Below are 21,247 nucleotides of genomic sequence, written 5' to 3'. Positions count from 1 at the left end.
GAAGTGGGTGGCAGGAGCTGGCATTTGGTGGGAGAGAGGTCCAGGCGGAAGCAGGAACAGGTGCACATTCTTTGCAGGATGGATAGGCCAGGTGTGTGCAGAATAGCCAGGACGTAAGCTAGATGGGCAGGTGACCAATAAGCCTCAATATTTTATAAATAATTTCCCATGCAGCATATTCTTTCATATATTTTTTAAAGATTTTATGTATTTTTAGAGAGATAGGGAGGGAGAAAGGGAGAGAAACATCATCAATATGTGGTTGCCTCTTGCTCACCCCCTACTGGGGACCTGGCCCACAACCCAGGCATGTGCCCTGACTGGGAATCAAACCAGGGACCCTCTAATTTGCAGGCCAGCACTCAACCACTGAGCCACACCAGCCAGGGTCACTTACTTTTCTTTTCTTTTTTTTTTAGTAAATCATTCCTTTATTCAATCAGTTTTTCCTCCAGTTCTTTGAAGTCTGAGCAGTGGGAACCTAATGACTTTTAGAAATCTGTATCCCAGTCCCCTCCTTGGTCTTTACTGAGAAAGCCCATGTTCTCTGGAAGGGCCAGTGAAGAGCAAAGTGCTCTTAAAGGTTCAGTTGCATGGTCTCGTTTTGACCTACCCTCTTTGCCTAGAGGACTCATAAGAAACTGCTTTGGGCATTGGGGGCAAGACGCTGAGTGTTCGTATTTAATACATTAACTAGCACTATTCAGGTCTCTCCTCTGTTTCACGTTTTCCATGAGCGTGGATGAGCTCCTGATGTCCGTCTCTCTGGGGAAGCCATCAAACAGATTGAAATCTTCTGTTGTTAACCTTGCTGTGCTGTGTCTTTTTCTTTTTTTAACCCTTTTGGTACAGACGGGCCTTTCTCTCAGAGACCTTTGAAAAAGGTCCAAAGCTATGATCATTTCAAAGGTCTGATTACTATCACAAAATGTTTCTACTACCTGTAATATAGCCTGAGTCCAATTGTAATGGGTGTGTTGGTTTCCTAATCCATAATGCAGGTCATCTAAATGAGTTTCTAACAGAACAGCAATGCTCACACTCAGTCCAAATTAGAAAGAAAAAAATTCCTTGGTAATGAGAACAGTGAATAATAATATCTTATACACAGTTTTAAAACAAGAAATCCTATCAGTCCAGACAGTGAATGTTTAGAAGGTCTATTTTTTTCTCAATACAGGGCACATTATGGTTATTTATAAACCTTCCCTGGCTGGTGTGGCTCAGTGGACTGAGCACTGGCCTGCAAACCAAAGGATCACTGGTTTGATTCCCAGTCAGGGCACATGCCTGGGTTGTGGGCCCGGTCCCCAGTAGGGGGTGTGTGAGAGGCAATCACGCACTGATGTTTCTCTTCCTCTCTCCCTCCCTTCCCCTCTCTAAAAATAAAATAAATACAATCTTTAAAAAACCTTATAAAACATCAGGAAAAGCAAGTCACTAATGATTTATCTCAAATTATTTAAGATGAAGCCAGAGACAAAGATTCTGCCTGTGTGAAATAGCACTACTGCTACCACAGAGGAAAGTTGAAAAAATGGGGCCAAGCATATATGTGCTTACAGTGGGAGAGTTGTTTTTATCTTCAAATTAAAAATACATTATTATCTTAACAACACCTAGTTAAGTAACGGATGGAGGGAGAACAACTCTGGGAGCAAGGCAGCCCTTGTAAATGAGCGTTTAAATGGAAGCTGCATAGTTGTGGTCTTGAACTTGCCTTGAACAATGGTCTGTTCGCCAGCCTGTGACTGAGGGAGCTACCACCACGTGCCTCAGCATTTTGTTATGGGGAAGACATAGGTTATAACGTGAAAATACGGTATGCTGTAGAATACTTCAACACGTTAAGTGCTACTTTTATAAATACATCATTTAAAGTCATGAGAAAACTTCCCTTGCAAAACTCATTCTTTTTAAAGAAAAAAGTTTTATTTATTTTTAGAGAGAGGCTAAGGGAGAGAGAAAAAGAGAGGGGAAACATCAATATGTGGTTGCCTCTCACACGCCCCCTACTGGGGACCTGGTCCACAACCCAAGCATGCACCCCGACTGGGAATCAAACCCGGGCCCCTTGGTTTGCAGGCCTGTGCTCAATTCACTGAGCCACACCAGCCAGGGTTAAACTCAGTCTTTAAATAAATAATAAATGAGAAAGTTTAGAGCAGTGGATAAAATCACCTGACTGCCTCCTAATGGATAGCTTAGCTTTTTTAATTGAGGTATAATTGACAAAACATTATATTAGCCTAAGGTGGATACCATCTTTAATACAATGCACGTTTCACATTTAAACCCATTTACTGTCCCCAGCCCATCACATGTTGAACTTCAGCATTGAAATAAAGTTGCTCTGACTACACAAAATAACTGGTAAAAATTATTGGCATTTTTATTTGAAAAGTGTGCAGTAACAATCACTGAATACAGTTCTCAACCATAGTATTCACACCCAGACACCACAAAATCATTGGATGCTATGATTTCTGAAGTCACTGGAACTTTGGTACAACAGGATAACGACCTAACAGCATCTGTCAGGCACCGCAGTCCATCCAGGGGCACAGAGAAGAAAACCCCTAGGTTCAAAGTTTTAACTCACAGTCAGAGCACTAGACGAAACAGAGATCTGTGTAGGCGACAGACAAAATCGAACGTGCTTAGCCTAGAAACAAGGACGGCATCACTTGAAGACAGACCATCGGGATGGGGGGAAGCACGTCCGTGTTACGTCAGAACATCGTCTACTCTTGACACGTGAAGCGGGATTACTAACTTGTATTAAATAATTTCAGATACAAGTATCTTTTACAAGGCCATGGACACAAAAGCCCTATTTGTACAAGGAGTATTTTGACCAGGTTGTAATACGCAATCTCGAATATAACTGGACTCCTTGAAGGAAATACAAGGTGACATACAAAACAAAATAGAACTCATAGTCTTTTCCAGGAATTTGAGATATATTAAACATTTCAATCAAATACAGTAACCTCAAGTCGACTACCCATTGGTGGCTTCTGAGACACCACCTACTAGAACGACCTATGTCCCTGCTACGACACTTCTATTCACAAGTTGTTTAAATGACGGCTTTGACTCTTGATTAGGTCTTAGTTTGTGCTAAGAGTGTCTGTGTATAAAGTGGAACATAACCTACAAACTGATTTCTTATGTATGTTCGCCACTGAGCCTGACAGGAACCTTGGGAAGCACGTGGGGTTGGCAAGTCCCACACGAGGAGAAGCCGCTGTGAGAGTTAATAACAGACACATGGTCCCCAGCTGGTTCTTTCTGGACCCTTTCTATTTCCAGGCTTCCTCTCCAAGAGCATTTGAAACAATAGCCTGGAGAACAGAAGGTCCAGAATACATATTGCATGTTACTCCACATTGCTAGGGACCCTACTTGGAGGTGTCAACAGACATATGGACAACAGCCACTGGTTAAATAAGAGACCCACTAGGTCATTAAGGGCAGACAAACCAGCTCCTACACAATTTGTTAAAGATCCTTAAAGACTAAGTCAGCTGAGGGGTATTAGCCGTGACTCCCATGGTCTGTGAGAAAGAGAACTGGAAAACATTTAAATGACTTCAAAGATAATTCATTTGTACATTGTTGTTGTTGTTGTTTTCCCAAAAAGTGACACCCTGTGCAATAATCCCACTCTTCGGGCACGGGTGTTTATTCTCTCTGTGTGCGAAGGCAGAAATCTCTCAACAACCACAGGCTGCTGGAGCTGCTCTGCAGAGAGGCGTCTGTGTGAAGCTACTCCAATTGATCAGAAAAAGAGTTTCAGATAAAAATGTTTGTTTCCAAACTTTTGATTCTAATAGTGAAATATCTTAGCTTAAATATTTTTATTAGCTTAGTTCAAAGGATATAATTCTCTACCGGGTAGATAAAAATGAAGGATAAATATTTGCCATGGATGTAGTTACAAAAACTCTTTCTGGTAATCTTCCTTTTCCTGCCTAAAAGTCCACCTTTTAGGGATGAGCTCCTCCATGTGCTGCTATATTTAAGAACTTCATTTAGAAACTTTGAACTCATCTCTCTCCTTGTAGCTCTTGCTCAACCACGTCATTGTAGTTGCTCTCCACCCAAGAATTCTAAGGCAACAAGTTTATAAAATTCCCACTATATCTAGCAATAATTGTTATCAGTTCTACTTTATGAGACAAGTATTTTCATGGGTTTATCTCTATGCATCAGGACAACACTCATCTCAGACAATATTCTCTATCTACTTTCCATGTTATGAGCTCACCACTCTGCCCAGAAATAAATTCGTATCATCTTGGCCAAAAATCAAGGAAAAAATATACTTTTTTGGTAGATTTTTAGACAACCTTTTCAAATATAGGCAGCATCTTGAAAAAAAAATAATACAGCCTTCCCTAACACACTTAAATATTCTAGACTTCTCTTAATGCTTTAAAGCTGGGTAGTAGATGGTGAAAGCGAAACTTTTAAAAATCTCTTTGGTTAACATCGGTTCTCAGAAGTTCCTTCTAAAGAGTTATTCTGTGTCTTAGGAAATAGAAACTTCAATATTATTTCTTTAAAGCTGGAGTTTGAAACTCCAAAATTCTTTACAGATGAGGGTTTCCCCTCAAATTTTTAGTGTGATACACGATGAGGACTGCACCTGCACTCCCCGTCTTTTTACCGTGTGAACAGAGATACAGAGCACTCGGCGATCTGTTCCATCGACAAGAGATGCCAGGGTATACGCTGAACCTCGCTGTCCATGCTCTCTATTGCACATATTATTTCTCCAACTGCTGTACTCACTCTGCCACTGAAAATGAACTTCGTTACATTTGGCGATTTCCAGCAGACTCCTTTTACAGTTTAAAGAATATTTGGCTACTATTCAGTTATTTTTTTAAATATAATCATGTCCTTCTCTATGGTCAAGCTTCTCTCCCTCTCGTAAAGGCTGATTAAAACTCTTGCCCAGTTCATCTGACCCATACTGATTGGTAGAAAACACCTTACACTAGAAGCCTAAGAAAGACAGAACCCTCCCCCGCGCCCCCCCCCCCGCCCCCGCTGAATACAGAGCACGGCCCGTCTGATCGAAACAAGACAAAATATTTACTGTAGAAAATGCTGGCTTTGAATTTTTTGCAGTGTGGTAGCTGGTAATATGGAAATGGTAGCAAACTGGCTAGAGTGTGACTTGAAAGAATTTTAAAGCTCTCATGTAGAGACCCACCAGCTCAACTCCCAGAATTTAGTATTTTCTCTGCCGATTCACGGCCTGTCACCCTCCACATACCAAGATGAACACTGTGTTCTCGCAACTAGTTCTGATACATTTTTCCAAAGGATTTTTTTTTCTTTACATTTAACGATAACTTTGTACCTAATCAGTTAAGAGTCTCAAGTAATGCTCAATCCGTGAGAAGTGAGCCAGGAGACCAGGAGGTGGTGGTAATGACCTCCAGATTCTGGTGATGCCCTTGAACCCTCTGCCAAAGACATCAAAGACCTTCAGCTGCATCAGTGTCTCTGGGAGGCCTCTCTATAACAGATTATAGGACGAGCTACGTGGCTGGAGACAGATTTGGTCACAGAGGTATCCGAGGCACCGGTTTAGAGCAATGTAAACATCGAAGCAGAATACACGCCCCAGACATGGTTTTTATACCAGAAAGGAATTTCACGTACACTTTAAATAGTTTCCCAAAATGCAATTTGGTTTACAAGATCATTAGGGAGATAATTAGTAATAGGACTCACCTTGGCTAAAAATACGTGTTACTGTGGGTGAGAGGGACTGTGCAATTCTCCAAGGCAGTCTGCATACTTTGTGGCCCCAAATCAGTAAAATTAATAATACAGAATATGAATTATGTGATAATGAGAGGAGGAATTTGTATGAGTGTTTAAATAGACTTTGAGGTCAGGTGTCAAACTTCTCAGAGAATAATATTTTTTAGATCAAGTTTTTATAAGTAGAATACAATTATAAATTACTTTTCATGTCTGTTTTAAGTTTTGTTGTTCTTGAGAGTATTACCCAATAATTGTTCTTTTCACAGGCGCAGTTCTATAATTACGGACATCATCACCCTCTGCTTCACGCTGCAACGATCAAGTGACAATCTCAAAATAGACCCTGAACAAATGCTCATTAAATAAGCTGACAATGACAGAATCTTGGCATAAGTAAATCAATCATATAACTGGAAAATTAAAAGAAATAGAAAGACATACCCCAAATAGAATACCTTTAGAATTTTATAAAGGCTAAACATTCCATATTGTGGAAATGCAGGGGAAATCACAATTTGGATCCAAATAAGAAAGTGATATAATGACCTCAAAAGTTCACCAAATTTTGCTACAACAATAGTTACATTGTTTCTGTTCCCTTTTCTAAAAGAAACACGTTTCTTGTTAGCTAACAGATTTCCATTTTCATGGCACAGGTACCGAGGTCATGAAGAACATCCTGGAGGAAAACACCTTTGTAGGCGGCCCCCGCCTGTGATCCATCTTAGGAGCTGGCAACGCCCTGCGGAAGTCAGAGGAGGTGGGCAGTAAACGCCAGGAACTTCGCAGAGGGTGAACTCATCAAAGCTTCCGCACTGCTTTCATTCATGGTGCATTTCTGAGCCCAGTCCACGCTAAGATCATTATGGCTACAGACACTTCCTTGGATCTAAAAATGATTCGGTACCAGAGAGAGGTTGGCAGGCAGAGGTGGGGGATGGGGAGCTGAGCTGAGGGTTTCTGGCATCTGTAACTTCACAAAATAGGCACCAGGTTGGAAAAAAATGAAGTTTACATGTTACAGGAAGAGGAACTATTCCATTGAAAAATCATATAACGCCTAATAAAAAAGAGAAAACATAAAGTGTAATGCCTTTGTTATTGATAAAATTCACTGGAATATTTAAATAACAGTTTAATAGAAGCTGGTCATTAATTTAGACACAAATGATAAGAACAGGCCAATGAAAAATACTTTGAGGATCATTTTTTTAAAAAGAAAAGGCAACTTCTTATAAAAAAATAAAATGATTTACAAATTTTTGGTGACATAAAATACGGTTCCATTCCTGCCCAATCCCCAAATATAGGTCAACTATGGGCCTTTTGCCTTAGACAAAATAAAAACAAATGCTAAATATACTATAATATGGCATGAGTTACCATCAATTTTTTTGTGATTAATGACATGAAAATTCAGAGTTACCATTGAAATTGATCCATCATTACTCTGAAGCTGGTCTACACAGTGATACACCTGTATTTTTACAATTGATTCAAAGCCAGGGGTAGGTGTGGGTTAGGAGAGAGAAATGCGATTTAGAGATTTCACTGTTTTTGTAAATTGAAAACAAATCCACAACTAATAGTCACCTTTTGTTTCACATCGCCAGCATATTCACCTAAAAGAAATTAAGGTGAAATAGGGGTTTTTTTTTACTGTGTTTAAAGAAAGATACTTAATAAACAGCAATCTTTCATTTGTCTTTGCGACTATCACCATTTACTTAGGGGAAAAAAATGAAATGTGAAGCTGACCCCTGAACCTATTTCTAAAACGATGTTCGAAATGGAAATTCTGGATCTTCTCTTAATCCCCACTGATAATGTCAACTTCTACTTGGCCGGAGTGAAAGCTGACTATTAACTCCTCCAGACATCTGCAACAGATACATTTCATTTCGTTTGTCCACATGCCGTGTTCCCCCACTTTCATTTTTCTCCCAGGGCACTTCCCTTGTACTTTGTCACTCACCGTCTTGTTCTTGTCTGTCTGACATGTACTAATATAAGAATGGCATTATTACACAAGTGCCCACATTTTCGCAGACGTCTGACATTCATCCCCCCACAGCCTCATCACTAAATGAATCTTTCTAGTACCGCTTATTGGGCAGGATCATTCTTAACGATCCATTTAAAATTCCTTATTGTGTGTCCACTTTAACTAATATGTTCCCCCAATGCAAACCAAGAGTAATAATCATATTCTACGTGAGAAGTAAACTCAGTCTTTTAAAAAACAATCATCTTTCTATGTTCTCCCTTTGGTAGCCTATCCCTCTCCAGTGCAACAGGGCAAGGCTGGCTCTGGTTTAAAACACACTCCAATTTCGTCTTGTGCACTCTCCTGCACACTTGTCTTCCTTTAAGAACCATGAACCCAGCACTCGTATTGGTGAGGGTACACTACGAAAGCTTTGATCTTGTTTGAAGGGGCCTCAGAAACCACCGGTCAATTCTTTTGAATACTGTTGACTATTTTGGTTTCTTAAAACAGATTCTCTGGCAGGAGAAGACAGACACGCCACTGTGCACGGCGGCGATTTCGTGGTTGGTCGCTGATCGGGCAGTAATATCAGGCTGGGGGGCTGGGTGATGAGGTCCTGGGCAAAGTCTAGCAGGCGCATCTCTTCTCGGCTGCTTTTTCCCCGTCCAGCTTCCCGGAACTTCCACCGTTGACAGCGTCGGGGACTTGGGTCTTCTCCACACACTGCTCCATTCGCTTCATGATTAAGTCCAGGAGAGTTTCCACGGCTTTCTCAACGTTCTGGCCAGTCGCTGCACTTGTTTCAAAATACGGAATGCTAGCATGGAAGAGAAGACAAGTCTTTTTGAGAGGGAGAAATCAGAAAAGATACAAGATGTACAAAGGAATTGCACATACAAAAAATGTGGCTTCTGATCTCAGACTGACCGGGTTGAATTCAAGCTCTGCCACTTACCAGCTACACAGCATCCCATCTGCTTTGAATCTCTCTCTGCCTCAACTCTTCACATGTGAAATGGGAGAACTCTAGATCTCCTGCACATGGTTATGAGGGATTACATGAGTATGTATTTTGTGCTCACACATACTAAGTACTCAGTAAATGTCAGATGCTATTATTACTAACTGATTTAAAATATCGCACCCATGCCTCTGGAAGATCTCTTCCGTTTACGTGCCATTCTTCATTCAAGGAGACTCCTCCTAGCATCAGCCCTGAGTCCCTGCCCCGTCACGGAGCAGCAGTGTAAAAGGTCAGACGACGTCACCGTGTCACCGACTTACCTGTACTTGTCAGCCATTTCCCGGGCTTGCCGTTCACTGACTTCCCTCTGGTCTGGCAGGTCTGCCTTGTTGCCAATTAGCACAATATCTGGATTTTCACAATAAGCGTTGGCTTGCAGTTGGCCTTAGAAAGAAAGCAGATGGAGCCAGCAAGTTAGTTACAAACAAGTGATGTCAAATGACTGCTCATAACAGATTCCTATTCTAGTTGTCCCTCTCCAGCTTTTTATGTGTATGAGCCAGGTTCCTGAACTCTTCTCGGCTGCGGTTTCCTCATCTGTGAAATGGAGATGATGCCTCACAAATTGCGTGTTGTCAGGATTAGTGACAGTTTACAACAGGTGTTCTGTACAAACACCTAGTAGTGCTGGTCTCCATCTGGGGAAGTGCCCTCCAGGCGGACAGGCTGCTCCACACCACCGGTGTCTCAGACCTAGGCGGAGGCCGGAGAAGTGACTGTGGGGCACAGAAGTCTGCTCCTTCCTTCAGGAGACTGCTACAGCTCCATGCTCTGGGAGTCCAAGGTGATGATCTATGAGAGCAGAGCACTTTCCAACCACCACAAATTCATGTACAATTTTAAGACAGGAAACTTGGTTTTCTCTTTTCTGCAGGAAAGAGAGAGAGAGAAGAGAGAGAAGAGAGAGAAGAGAAGAGAAGAGAAGAGAAGAGAAGAGAAGAGGAAGAAGGAGGACAAGGAGGGGCAAGGGGAGAAAAAGAAAAAGGGAGGGAGGGAGGGAGAGAGGGAGGAAGGAAGAAAGGAAGGAAGGAAGGAAGGAAATGATAAGAAATCTGCCAACCTGTGTTCTCGAGGTTACAGGGATTACTCTAACGTTATTTCAAGGCATGCTGCAAGCAATTTTGCCAAGGAAGAGGACAAAGGCTTGCCCTATTAACACCAATTATTCAGGAGTGAGAAATTAAAGTATTATTAGATATAATAATTAATTATCTTAAATCCCAATAGTATCCTTCTGAGTTTTTTTTAACACAAGGGAGAGTCTCATCTGCTTTCATAAAGGATGAAGAAATAATTCTCTGAAAGTATCTACTAATCTTATCTCTTTATCTCCTCAGAATCTAATAACACCAAAATTTGAATATGGAAATATCATAATAAAAGAAAATAGAGACAGTTCCTAAGATAAACATTCATTTGGAGAAGTAATATTTTTCCCTGTGGTAGCAACGATGCCATTGAACTCACATTTAAAGCAGTTACATAAGTAGTTATAAATAATACATAAGAATAACTATATAGAGAATAACGAGAATACATAAGAACACAGAGAGAACATCTTCTCTGTGCCAGACACTCGCCCAGGCTTTGGGATGCTGCAATGGAACGCAACAGACAGAGTCTGAACTTTTCCAGAGCTCGCGTGTTAGTTAGCGGTGGAGCATCAACACCACAGTAAACAAAGAAATACATAACGTAACATAATATAATGTCAGGTGGAGGCAGCGATGCGAGGCAACATAAAGGAACACAGAGTAGTGAGGTGGTCGGAAAGGCTTCTCCCAGCAGATAAACAGGGTTTGAACGAACCCTTGAAGGAGATGAAAGAACCCGCACACTCTGGCAAGGAAGGAGAGAACTCCAGGCCCAGGGAACCGGAAGGGCAAGGGCCCCAAGGCAGTTTGGGGCCTTCTGTCCCCTCCTCCAAAGAGCAGGCGAGTTGTTTGGCGGGAGGCCTGTGAGCTGGGGGGACAGAGCAAGAGTGAATTCGAGAAGAATTTAAGGTCCAGCCACCAGGGCTCTGTGGGTGGGTGGAGAATTCTGGGGTGTGTTCCAAGTGAAAGGGGAAGTCCCAGAAAGAAGGACTTGGAGCAGAGGCATAACATGACCCAGCTCAACAAAAAATATCGTGCCAGCCACGGACAGCCCGACAATCCAGAAATGACGAGACTATCACCAGCGCCACAGGATGACACATACATCCCAGAAGAATCAAAGTTTACATTTGTCATAAAAATGCAAATAAAATATTCTTTTTCCTGCCGTATCAATTAAAAAATAAAACAATCAGCTACTACTCTTCTGTACTGACATATATTATTCTGGCTTTAATGGCTGAATAGATGCCTTTTAACTTCATGCTATATCTAAGTTGTATAGATTTTTCTATGCAAGGCCTCCTCACATTTGAATATTTTTTTTGTAAAAAAAAAAAGTGAAATTTTCACTGTGAGCTGATTGACACACTGCACCTGATCCTCACATGGCGGCTGGTCTGCTCTGGAGCCATTTCTCGCCTAACTCACCCACTAGTTAAAATTAACCCGTTAGTTAACTCAAGTTCACGGGAACACATGTTAGGAGCCAGTGCACCCTCTCAGAACATGCAGTCCTTTTCTCTGGGTCCCCTCTGTGTTTTTCAGTGGGCGCAGCAGCTCACACTATTCTAAGTCCTTCAGGATGAACTGGACGAGTGGAATGAACGACCTCACGACTGCAAGAACAAAGACCTCAAATACAGTTGGATAAGAAGCCACATAGGCTTTTCCTAAGAGCGTCGAAGGAAAACACAGTTCCAAGCCACCTTGGGTGATGCACAGACGGCCACCACTTTGAAGGTGGCCCAGGAAACACTGAACTCACGACTTCCCGAGGTTGGTCTGCAACAACCAATCTGTTCCCTCTTGTGCAGCATACGCACACACAGAGCTGTCAGGCCCCAAAGCGGTCAACGCAGATTACTCGGTCCCACTTACTCATCCAGTTTCTGACATTTAAGAAGCTCTGCTGACTGGTGAGGTCAAACATTAATAAGAAACCCATGGCGTCTCTGAAAAAGGCGGTCGTGAGGCTCCGGAACCTGCCGAGAAAGCACAGTGGGTGGATGGGAAAGTTAGTCCGCAGACACATTCTGGTGACGGCACAAACAATGCTGCAGTACGTCCCTTGCAAGTATGAGACCTTCATGGCATTCCAGGGTGTGCCCTACAGAACCAGAGAGTGCTCAGCACGACGGCTGCGGGGCCACGGGGGGACATCTGGTGGTCGATTCATCTTGAGACCGGGGCCTGGCTTTTTGCACTTACACACATTCAGTCACACGCTTGCTCACACCGCCCCCGGGGCACACTGGCTCACGGGCCTCCTGTGGTCCATAATTAAAATGTAAGCCGCTGTAGAATGCTGGGACTTTAGCTTATACTTTTCAAACATTCTCGTCTGTGCCCAGAAGAGAGTTTGGCACATGGTAGCCTGAAAATGAGTACTCAGGATCACGTGCCGAAAGCCACGACTTGTCGGCAGCTGGAATGAGAGTTGTTTCGTAGGGCAAAACAAAGTTGGTGAGAACACTCTTTGATGAGCATTCTTTGGAGTGAAAGAGTAACATCCACATGTCCTGAGGCAGAGGGAGGACAGGGAAGAAGGGAGGAGGGGGAAAGTGACTACGGGAACCGGGAGAAGGTAGAGACTCAGGCATTGGAGAGAGAAAGCAAGACCAGCTGTCTATGGGTGGGGGGGTTGAAGAATACACCCTGTCATGGGCAGTATAGCAACTGTCCCTCCCCTGCTCCTAGCCCCTCCACCTCAACACCCTCAGTGACTTTGAAGATGTGGTAAGACCCACTTCAATGGCAGGACTGGTGAAACCAGAGGCCGCACTTACGGACCAGAGAAGGCTGGGCTATGCCAATACAGAAGGGCCTTTGGCAATGGACTTGGACAAAGGCACATAACTTTGAAATTAAGACTATCACTTGCTTTCCTAAATGCCCTGATTTCTGGTCCCCTGTTTTAGCCTATTTGTCGATTCTTTGGTTTCCTCGTGGTTCTGTTCTCAACCCCATCTTACTCTATGCATGTCCATGGGTAATCTCATGGATAATGGAGCACTTCCTGGCTCCATTATCACCAGTGTGTTGAATCGCAGATTTATGGACAGGGATCTTTCCTGCCTCACACTGTACCCAATTACTGGCTGGACATTTCCACCTGGAGGAAACCAATGTGCCTGCAAGTGCACTTGCCTAAAACCAAACTGGCCTCTCCCTTTGACTTCCTTTTCTGACAGTGGTTTCACCAACTCCCGAGTGCCACCCCTCTTTCTCCTTCACCGGCTGTACACAATCAGCAGCCACCTCCTGACCCTGGCATTTGTGTCCCTCCCCCCTGCCACCGCTCCAGGGGCAGACCCACCACCTTTCACCTGGATAACTGCAACAGCCTTCTCGACCGGCTTCCTGTCTCCAATTTCGTCTGGGACCCTCCCCTTCCCTGGTCTCTGCCCACTGATTATGCAAACCGTCTGCTAAAAGCACAATGATGATGATGCACTGCTCTTAAGATAATGACTGAACTCTTTAATAAGCTGTCAAGGCTCTGTGTGAACGGACTCTTGCTCATCCAGCCAGGTTCACCTCTGGACGACCCACAGGCACGCTGACCTCCTTCCAGTTCTCACGAAGTTCACTCTCTCCCCTGGGCTTGCACACACGCTGTTCTCTCTGGGGGTAACCTCGCCTCACTGCTTCCTTCCCCTCCAACCCTGTAGCCTGAAAAAGACTCACTCATACCTCGTGTATGAGTATGTATTTATATATGTATAAAATGGCAGCAGAGGAAATGTCACCCCCCCCCCAGCAGTCTTGCCAACAGCCACATCTGGACTATGGGCTCCTTGTGGCACGCCTGCCCATCACCCTGTGTTTCCTGTTACCGTCCGAAGTCTCCAAGAGCAAAGGAGCTGTTTCTAGCTTATTGTGCATTATGTTTCCATGGCCCTGAACACAGTAATTCCTTACTCAGTGTATGCCAAGTTCAGAGAAAGAAATAAAGAGCATAGGCAAGAATATAAAACCAGCAAAGATTTACATGACTTCAGTAAAGAACAGAACTTTTAATACTGAAGCAAGGAGAAGAGACAGTTAAATGACTATTTATTTTCAAATGAGTATATTTTGGATGATTATAATCAACATAATCATGATAATTATGAAATAACGAAAATTGTACTCATTTTTTTTTCTTGTGGGTTTATTCCTCTCAGTCACTGGAAGAAAGCTCACAGAGATTATAGTGCTTTCACTGAATGGATCCCTCTCTGTAGGGACAAGCTGTACTCACCAAATTGTCTCCTACTCAACCGCAATAGCATGGCTAACTCAGCCACAACAGCCTGCTCTCTTTCTGCGTGTGTGTGTGTTTTATTTGAAAATAAGACTGTGCCGCATTCCCCTCTCATTGCCCACAGCACATGACAAAGCTACTTTGAAAACGTGCTCGTTGTATGGAGCTGACTGGGGCAAGTCCCTCTGCATCTGCACCGATGGGGAGAGGATACTCTTTCGTCTGCACATGGCTCATCCCTCGACCATTCTACCCCAGTGCCCCTGCTTCCCTCCATTCTCTCCAGGACCTATTCCAGAGGGAAGGCAACTGGTTTCCAGCTTCATCCATCAATCTCATCCTGTCCGCAGGGCGGAGAGAGCTGAGACCCCATACAAACCAACAGATCCCAGGGGCACATGACGCCTTGTTCTCCCTCCCTGGGCACTAAGGCTGCACCCTGTGTCCTTTACACTCACACAAGGGGTGTTATTTTCACCTCCTTCCCATCACATTGCTTTTACCAGTAACCATGACCTTGTACGGGTTATGCCTCCAGGTGTCCTTGCACAGGGTGGAGGTGTGAAGGATTGTTTATCTTGTGGCTTAGCGACACCTTACCTTGGCGGAAGGCAGAATCCTCAAGGGATGAATAACCCCATTGTTACCACGACTGCCCCTAGTCTTCCCCGCTTCCCTCGGAGAGCAAGAGCAGCTGTCGGGAGGGGACAGACGAGAGAAGCCTGCCATCCCGCGAGGCTGACATATCATGTGCGAAGACATATGGGAACCACATTTTCTCATAATACTTCTTCAAATATGAATCAAACTGGTCTATAAAACATACGTCTTTGTGACAACCAAACTGACATATGAGCAGAGATTCTTGCGAGGAATGACTGTGGCAGCACCAGCAAGCCGTGTTGAAGGGTGTGTGTAAATGGGATTCACAGTCAAAAAAGCTCACGGAGACGGCCCGGCACCTCTCCCGGCGTTCCCACTCACTGAAAGCGAGAACACTTTGGACGCATTTCAAAAGCCACAGTGTTTACAAGCATAAACATTCAAAGGCATGCAGTGTAGGACTTGGAGGTATGTGCCTTCTACATATCTCATCTTGTCAATCTATTGCCAATTTTTCCTTAATCTAATATTGAAGAGCTTCATTAGCTTGGGGGCTTGAGCACTTTGAAATCTCGCATCTCAAAGAAATATACTGTCATCAAATAAAATAGCACCTCCAGCTCTCCGCAAGCAGCACTGTTGTCTACTGAGCATCTCTCACCTTGCGCGCTCTACCAGATATGACCCGAAACAACCACGGTCTCAGCCCGAATAAATCTGACAGTTTTGCTGGGGTGGCGGGACCACAAGTGAATCAAAGAACAGCAGATAGAGACAAAAATAAAAACCTGCTTTATTACAGGTGGTAAAAATTAATTAACTTAAGGGATGGTGGAGGAGGTGTTGTTGGATTTCAGAAGGAAGAAGCAGCTTATTGATGTTGGGGTGTTCAGAAAGCCCTAAGGGGGTGGCGTATGAGCCAGGCCTGGTAAAGGAGAGGGTCAGGGAGGCAGGGCAGGGTGGCACATCCCTGCTGGAGGGCAATGCCGTGTCCAAGGTCTGAGGGAACCAAGTTAGTCAGATGGCACAGGACAGGGAGGCTGCACAGAAGAACGGAAAGAGACAAGAAGGATCTAAACATCGCTTCCTTCAACTCTTTCTCTGAGGAACACCTGTAGCAGTATTAATTTCTCACCTTAATTCAATTCAATTCCATTCTGGAGAAGTTTTTGTTTTTCCCCTCTCATGAAGTACAATGACAACGTAAAACAAGAATCTTCACAGAGATTTTTGAACATCTGATTTTTGAAATCTGGACAAAACCCAACATGCTAGTTACGGTTAATAAACTACAAACAACTTATTGTTACTTCTAGACACAAATGTCTACTTGAAAGCCAGGGGAAGAGTCGCAAATAGTGTGGGTCAGTGCTTCCCTGGACACCTGAAACCAATATGACATAATGAAAGTAAACTGTAATGAAATATATGCAAATCAAAAATAAAACCAGTTTTTCCGAGCTACTTGTAACTAGAAACAAAAGAAATGCACATTACCGCTCTTGTCCCGCGGTGTCCCAGAGCTGGAGGTGCACCTTAAACATTTTCCCTGATGCTTCATTGGGCCCCTGCGTGTTGTAAACCTGAGGGAGACGATTTTTTTTCATCAGTTTCTAGTGCTTTGGATTTCGACAACATTCAAATTCTCTGGGTTCACTCCACATGTTTTTTTCTCGATTACTATAATCAAAGTTCATAGTGCAGGATAAATATTTGCTCTGGTTTTTTCCCAGCAGTATCACATATACTCTCACTTTTAAATGTCAAGTACAAGGATGATTTTCAACACAATTCAGGCATACTGCAAACTTAAATTAGACACCTTCTGTCACTTCCTCAGAGAGGCAGCAAACACTAGATTTAGGACCCCAGTTCTAGGTTCAAATATCAACTCTTCATTTAACTTCTCTGAACCCTGTTTTCTTACCTGAAAATCGAGACCCATCATCTCTCCCTGCTTTACAGAGTTACTGTAAACTTAAATGAAACAGCAAACATGAAGGCAGTTTTCAAACAGTAAAATGACTTACAAATACCTGCATATATTTCATTGTGCTCTGGACTTTCAGAATGACTTAGCCATGAAATACGCACAAAAAATTTCAGTAAGTTTACACAGGATATTTTAAGTCTTTCTTTATTAGTCATTCCTTCCAAGGCTTTTTAGGAAAAGCTTACATGTTTTAAATTGTGGTCTTTTGACTGCTTATTAAGCAAAGCATAACGATGTTCATACTCCATCAGCTCCCTTAAGCACGGCTCAGTGGAAATGTCTTAAAGGGGACATGACGGGGACTTATGTGCAGATCAGTAGGGGATCTGGGGAGGAAAGACGGTGCAAAACAACCCAGTAGGTGCCGGAAGCAAGTCCGCTAAGACCGCATTACCGTTTATCGACTTCCAGGTAAGGGACAGGACAGAATGATAAGCCCTGGTTCAACTTCTCAACCATCACTTTCTTTGTTGTTTTTCCCTCCATTCTCAAGGAATGAGTAGATCTGTGACACCAACCGCGAGCCACAGCCGTGTTGACAATCAAGAACACCTGGGTGCGTGGCAGTGAATCTGGCGACGCTTATGCGCCTATGCTACCCGTCTCACATGTCACAATATCTCCGTTCCTGTCATTAGCGTCTAGCGTAGGAGCAGGAAGTGGTTGTGATTCTCACTTAAACTCCCTTATCTTGGAAAATAGCACGGATTGGTCTCACATTCTGCTCACAATCAGCGAGTGATTGATGGCTGAGTCTACACATAAATAAAAATGCAGCAAGAACTCACAAAGCTCATGTTCCAGTTATTTGCCAATCACTCTTTCAACATCTTTCCTAGGACTAGGAAATGAGCACTTGTTCTTACCGAGAAGCTTAACTCAGATTAAGAGTTAATGTTTGTAGACCCTGAATAATTCAAGTTTTAAAAGATTCCTTAAGAATTCATAGAAAACACGCTATACAAACCCATAAATTATTTATTTTAGTTGCCCTGTATGCTTCTGGAGACAAGCAATAATGTCACTCAACATTTTTCTATGCAAAATGTTATTTACAGTTGAGCAAGTAAAAAGTAATATGACAGGTTATAAATTTTGTGTGATAAAAGACAGATGACTTGGCTGCAATAAACATAGTTTCTTAATTCTTATTTTGTCCGGGGGGGTGGGGGGGGTAATGCAGGGTGGGATCAATAATAAGTTAAACAGCATGGGTAAGAACTCACCACACGTTTTTCCCGAAAGTCTATTCCTACTGTCGTGATGAACTTGGGATTGAATTTATTGTCTGTGTACCGATAAAGAAACGTCGTCTTCCCCACCCCTGAGTCTCCAAGGGCCAGGAGTTTGATCAGATAATCATAGTCCCCATCGGTCATAGTGATGGTCTGGTTGGGCCTGTGGGGAAGAGGAAAGAAGCGTTGTTATGATGAAAGCTGGGTTTCCTTTGTATTCCTTCAAAAACACAACATAAACTTAGGTCTCAAGGTTCAAAAAAGTTGAATGGGCTCATTCTGCCAAATTCTCAATTAACTTGTTCTAAGCAGCTTCTGGGGTAAGGACACATCTATTATTTCACTCAGTACAAATCTTTTTACAGCAGGCCCATGAACATGGAGCAAAAGCTATACAATATCCACACTAGCCACGGCCCCAGCAACAGTAGAACTTAGAAGAGAGTCATCACTTTTCGTTTTGAGACCAGTGCCCTTTGCGATCAAGAGGATGGTGCTGGGAAGAGGAGTCCCAGAGAAACCCAACCAAGACAGTGCAGGTGTGCTAGAGAGAGACTGAGTTCGCACCTGCGTAGTGGCAGAGACAAGCCGAGAGGGCTGTCCTGCATCTAATCACACAAAACGAGTTTTCTATCACGTGCACACAAAATATTCCTTTTTAATTTAAAAGAATAACAACTGGTATGACAGCCTTTAAAAACACTGATTTTGAGTCATTTTTAAAGCTATGTTTAAAAATCTTCTGTTTTGGAACACCAAAGCCTCCCTGTTCTCTAACAGAAAAATTGCTACATTGGGCAAATCAGCTAAATATTTCCCAGGCCTTAAAAAGGAGGAATAGGTATTAAGAGGCATAATTATGGTACTTCTGCTAATGCTTTTCCTGAAGGAAGGAACAATGTCACTTACCATTTCGTTCAGAGCTCTAACCTCTCCTGCCTCAATCTTATATTTTTTTTGTTGTTACAGCGACTTTGAGCCAAGGGCCAAAGCCAAGTGCAGCTACTCTGGTAACACCGAGACTATTGGCACATGCATCTGAATGCCAGCATCACTTACTGAACTCTTGGTGAAGTTTCCAATCTTGAGCTTGGGAAAATGCTTTGCTATTTGGTACAGCTTTCTGACCGATGGGTTACAGACGTGGTTTTGCTGTGAGCTTGCACAGAGGAAGGCCCACAAAGATTTTGCTAGCAAGGGAGTGTTTCGTCCTTCACTGTGTGAGAAGGGGGAATATTTTCACACCTCTGCCATCCCGAAGTCACTGTGCTCTTCAGGAGTTCTGAAGTGGTTTAAACTGAATGTACTAAATTTCAGTAACAAGTTATTCTATCACCATTCTAAAAATAGTTAGATAATTCTAAAAATGTTCTACATCTAAGAAAATGATACACATGTTCATCAATGCAAACCAATTTCTTTACATTGTCACTTTGGTTTTAGTAGTCAAAGCTGAAAGATTTGTTGTCTTTGGATAAATAATAATAAAGATGATAATCAGGTACTTAGCAAATCAGTATCATTACATCATTTGAAAGATTTGCAATGTTTTACATTAGTATTTTCTAAAACTTGAACTATAATGCTGCTAAATACTACTACATTCAATATGGATTTATGTTTTTATCCATATGGGTATGGATTTAATCCGTATGGATTTATGTAATCAACAAATGGCTTTTGAGCAATGGTGTTTCATGAGCTGCCAATACACAGTTTTGCACTAAAGCTTTCCTTCCCTATAATGTGCCTTCTTCACTGAGTTAGGACTGTCAGGGTGGATGGTTACTGACCATGAGTGTTTACTTTTTCTTTTCTACTATCTACACAAAGTATAATCATTGCTCATGAGGAGAGGCCATCAACAATCGGCCTTCCTTAATAAAAGAAAACAGGTATCTCAACTACTGGGACAAAATTCTTCTTTGAAAACATCTGCACTGATTGACTGCCTGGTACCGAGTAGTTCTGAGCTTGGGTGGTTCTAAATATCCTACCTGGGCTTTAGTTGAAGATGCTGCTGCTTCTAGTCTTTGCGTCAAATGGGTGTAGAGGAGGTTGCTGCTACAGTCGTGATTCCCTCCGTGTAAGGTCTGTCACCACCACCACCACTCTACGGCCTGACCCGTCCCCCAGACTCGCTCATGGAAAGCTCCTTCAAAGAGTGACAGAGTCTGTCATTGCACTGGTGAAACTGGATGAAACTGCTAATTCTCATGGGGAAACAGAGATTAATATTTACGCCAAGATATAAGTGACTGGAGCCAATTTTTCCCTGGACACAAACATTAATAATCTGAAGGAGAAATGAAAGCCGCTGGCTACCTAAATGCAAGCTCCAGTCGGAGGACACTGGGGCTTCCTGGAAAAGTGACAGTGATGTCATCAAGAAGGTATGTCAGCATACTTTAAAACTGGGCTTCAGGTTAACCATGTATTTTTGCAACATTTTTGTGTCTGTATCAGGGAAGGCTAAATCTTGAGCACATCGGGTTCAATATCTTCAATATATAGTATCAGGTTCAAAGAGGAAAATTCAAAAAGTGTAGTTCATAATCTAGTTCCAAACAAGGCATATATACAATTAAAACCTAAATAAGGATGCAAGAAAAAGCAGCATAACTGTACAAGATGGAACATGGTTAATTGATAAATGTGTTTTTACTTTAAACAAAAAGGTAGTCTTCGTGGACTTCAGTGGTCGGAGATTTTGTAGACGATCGGAGCATTATAGCACAGGGAGAGATTACGTACAAGGGGCGGAGACACAGGACTCTTGCAGGAGACATTACCTCCCACGTGTAAAATGAAACTGTCAGTATTTGCCAAGTGCAAGACCTGCCAACTACACGTATTCCTGATCTGAGTCAATTTGTTCTCTGTTGCTTGTACATAAACCTGCCTGGGCAATACTGGGGTTGCCTCCTAGTCAGGCTTCAACGCAGAGGGACGAATCCTGGCTCACGGGGAACAATTCCACCATGGCCCGCACTAGCTCTGGCCTGCAGTAAAAGGTTGTGGACACAACCCTTAACACAAATTCCACCCGAAACGAATGCAAAGCCTGGCACTGTGGAAAAGCCTTATTTAGTGTCTCCATTGGACTAAAGAAATTGGCATATGAGATAATTCGTCTCTAAGTTTCTTTCTAAACAAATTTTAGTTTTCATTTTCTATGATGACTCATATCTATATCTATCTATATATAATCCTTTTGAATTCAGTTTGGTTCCTCTTTTATTACCCTGTGGTTTTCTGAGTCCTAAAAT

At 42.8% G+C, this 21,247-nt stretch overlaps 1 protein-coding gene across 1 annotated transcript in view; it reads right to left on the bottom strand.

Annotated features, from left to right (window-relative positions):
• Positions 1-6,239: 6,239 nt before the first annotated feature.
• Positions 6,240-21,247, bottom strand: part of RAB27B (RAB27B, member RAS oncogene family) — a 53,753-nt gene continuing 38,745 nt past the window's right edge. The window contains exons 2-6 of the mRNA XM_045850014.1: positions 17,970-18,141; positions 16,248-16,333; positions 11,780-11,883; positions 9,065-9,188; positions 6,240-8,597 (exon numbers count right to left, since the gene is read on the bottom strand). Coding sequence (XP_045705970.1) covers positions 8,408-8,597; positions 9,065-9,188; positions 11,780-11,883; positions 16,248-16,333; positions 17,970-18,122 — 657 coding nt within the window. The 5' untranslated portion in view covers positions 18,123-18,141 and the 3' untranslated portion in view covers positions 6,240-8,407. The remainder of the gene's footprint in view (positions 8,598-9,064; positions 9,189-11,779; positions 11,884-16,247; positions 16,334-17,969; positions 18,142-21,247) is intronic.

This window comes from Phyllostomus hastatus, unplaced genomic scaffold (assembly GCF_019186645.2).
Source record: "Phyllostomus hastatus isolate PE091 unplaced genomic scaffold, TTU_PhHast_1.1 phas_contig_80, whole genome shotgun sequence".
Taxonomy (NCBI): Eukaryota; Metazoa; Chordata; class Mammalia; order Chiroptera; family Phyllostomidae; genus Phyllostomus; species Phyllostomus hastatus.
This window is presented reverse-complemented; position numbering and strand designations above follow the sequence as displayed.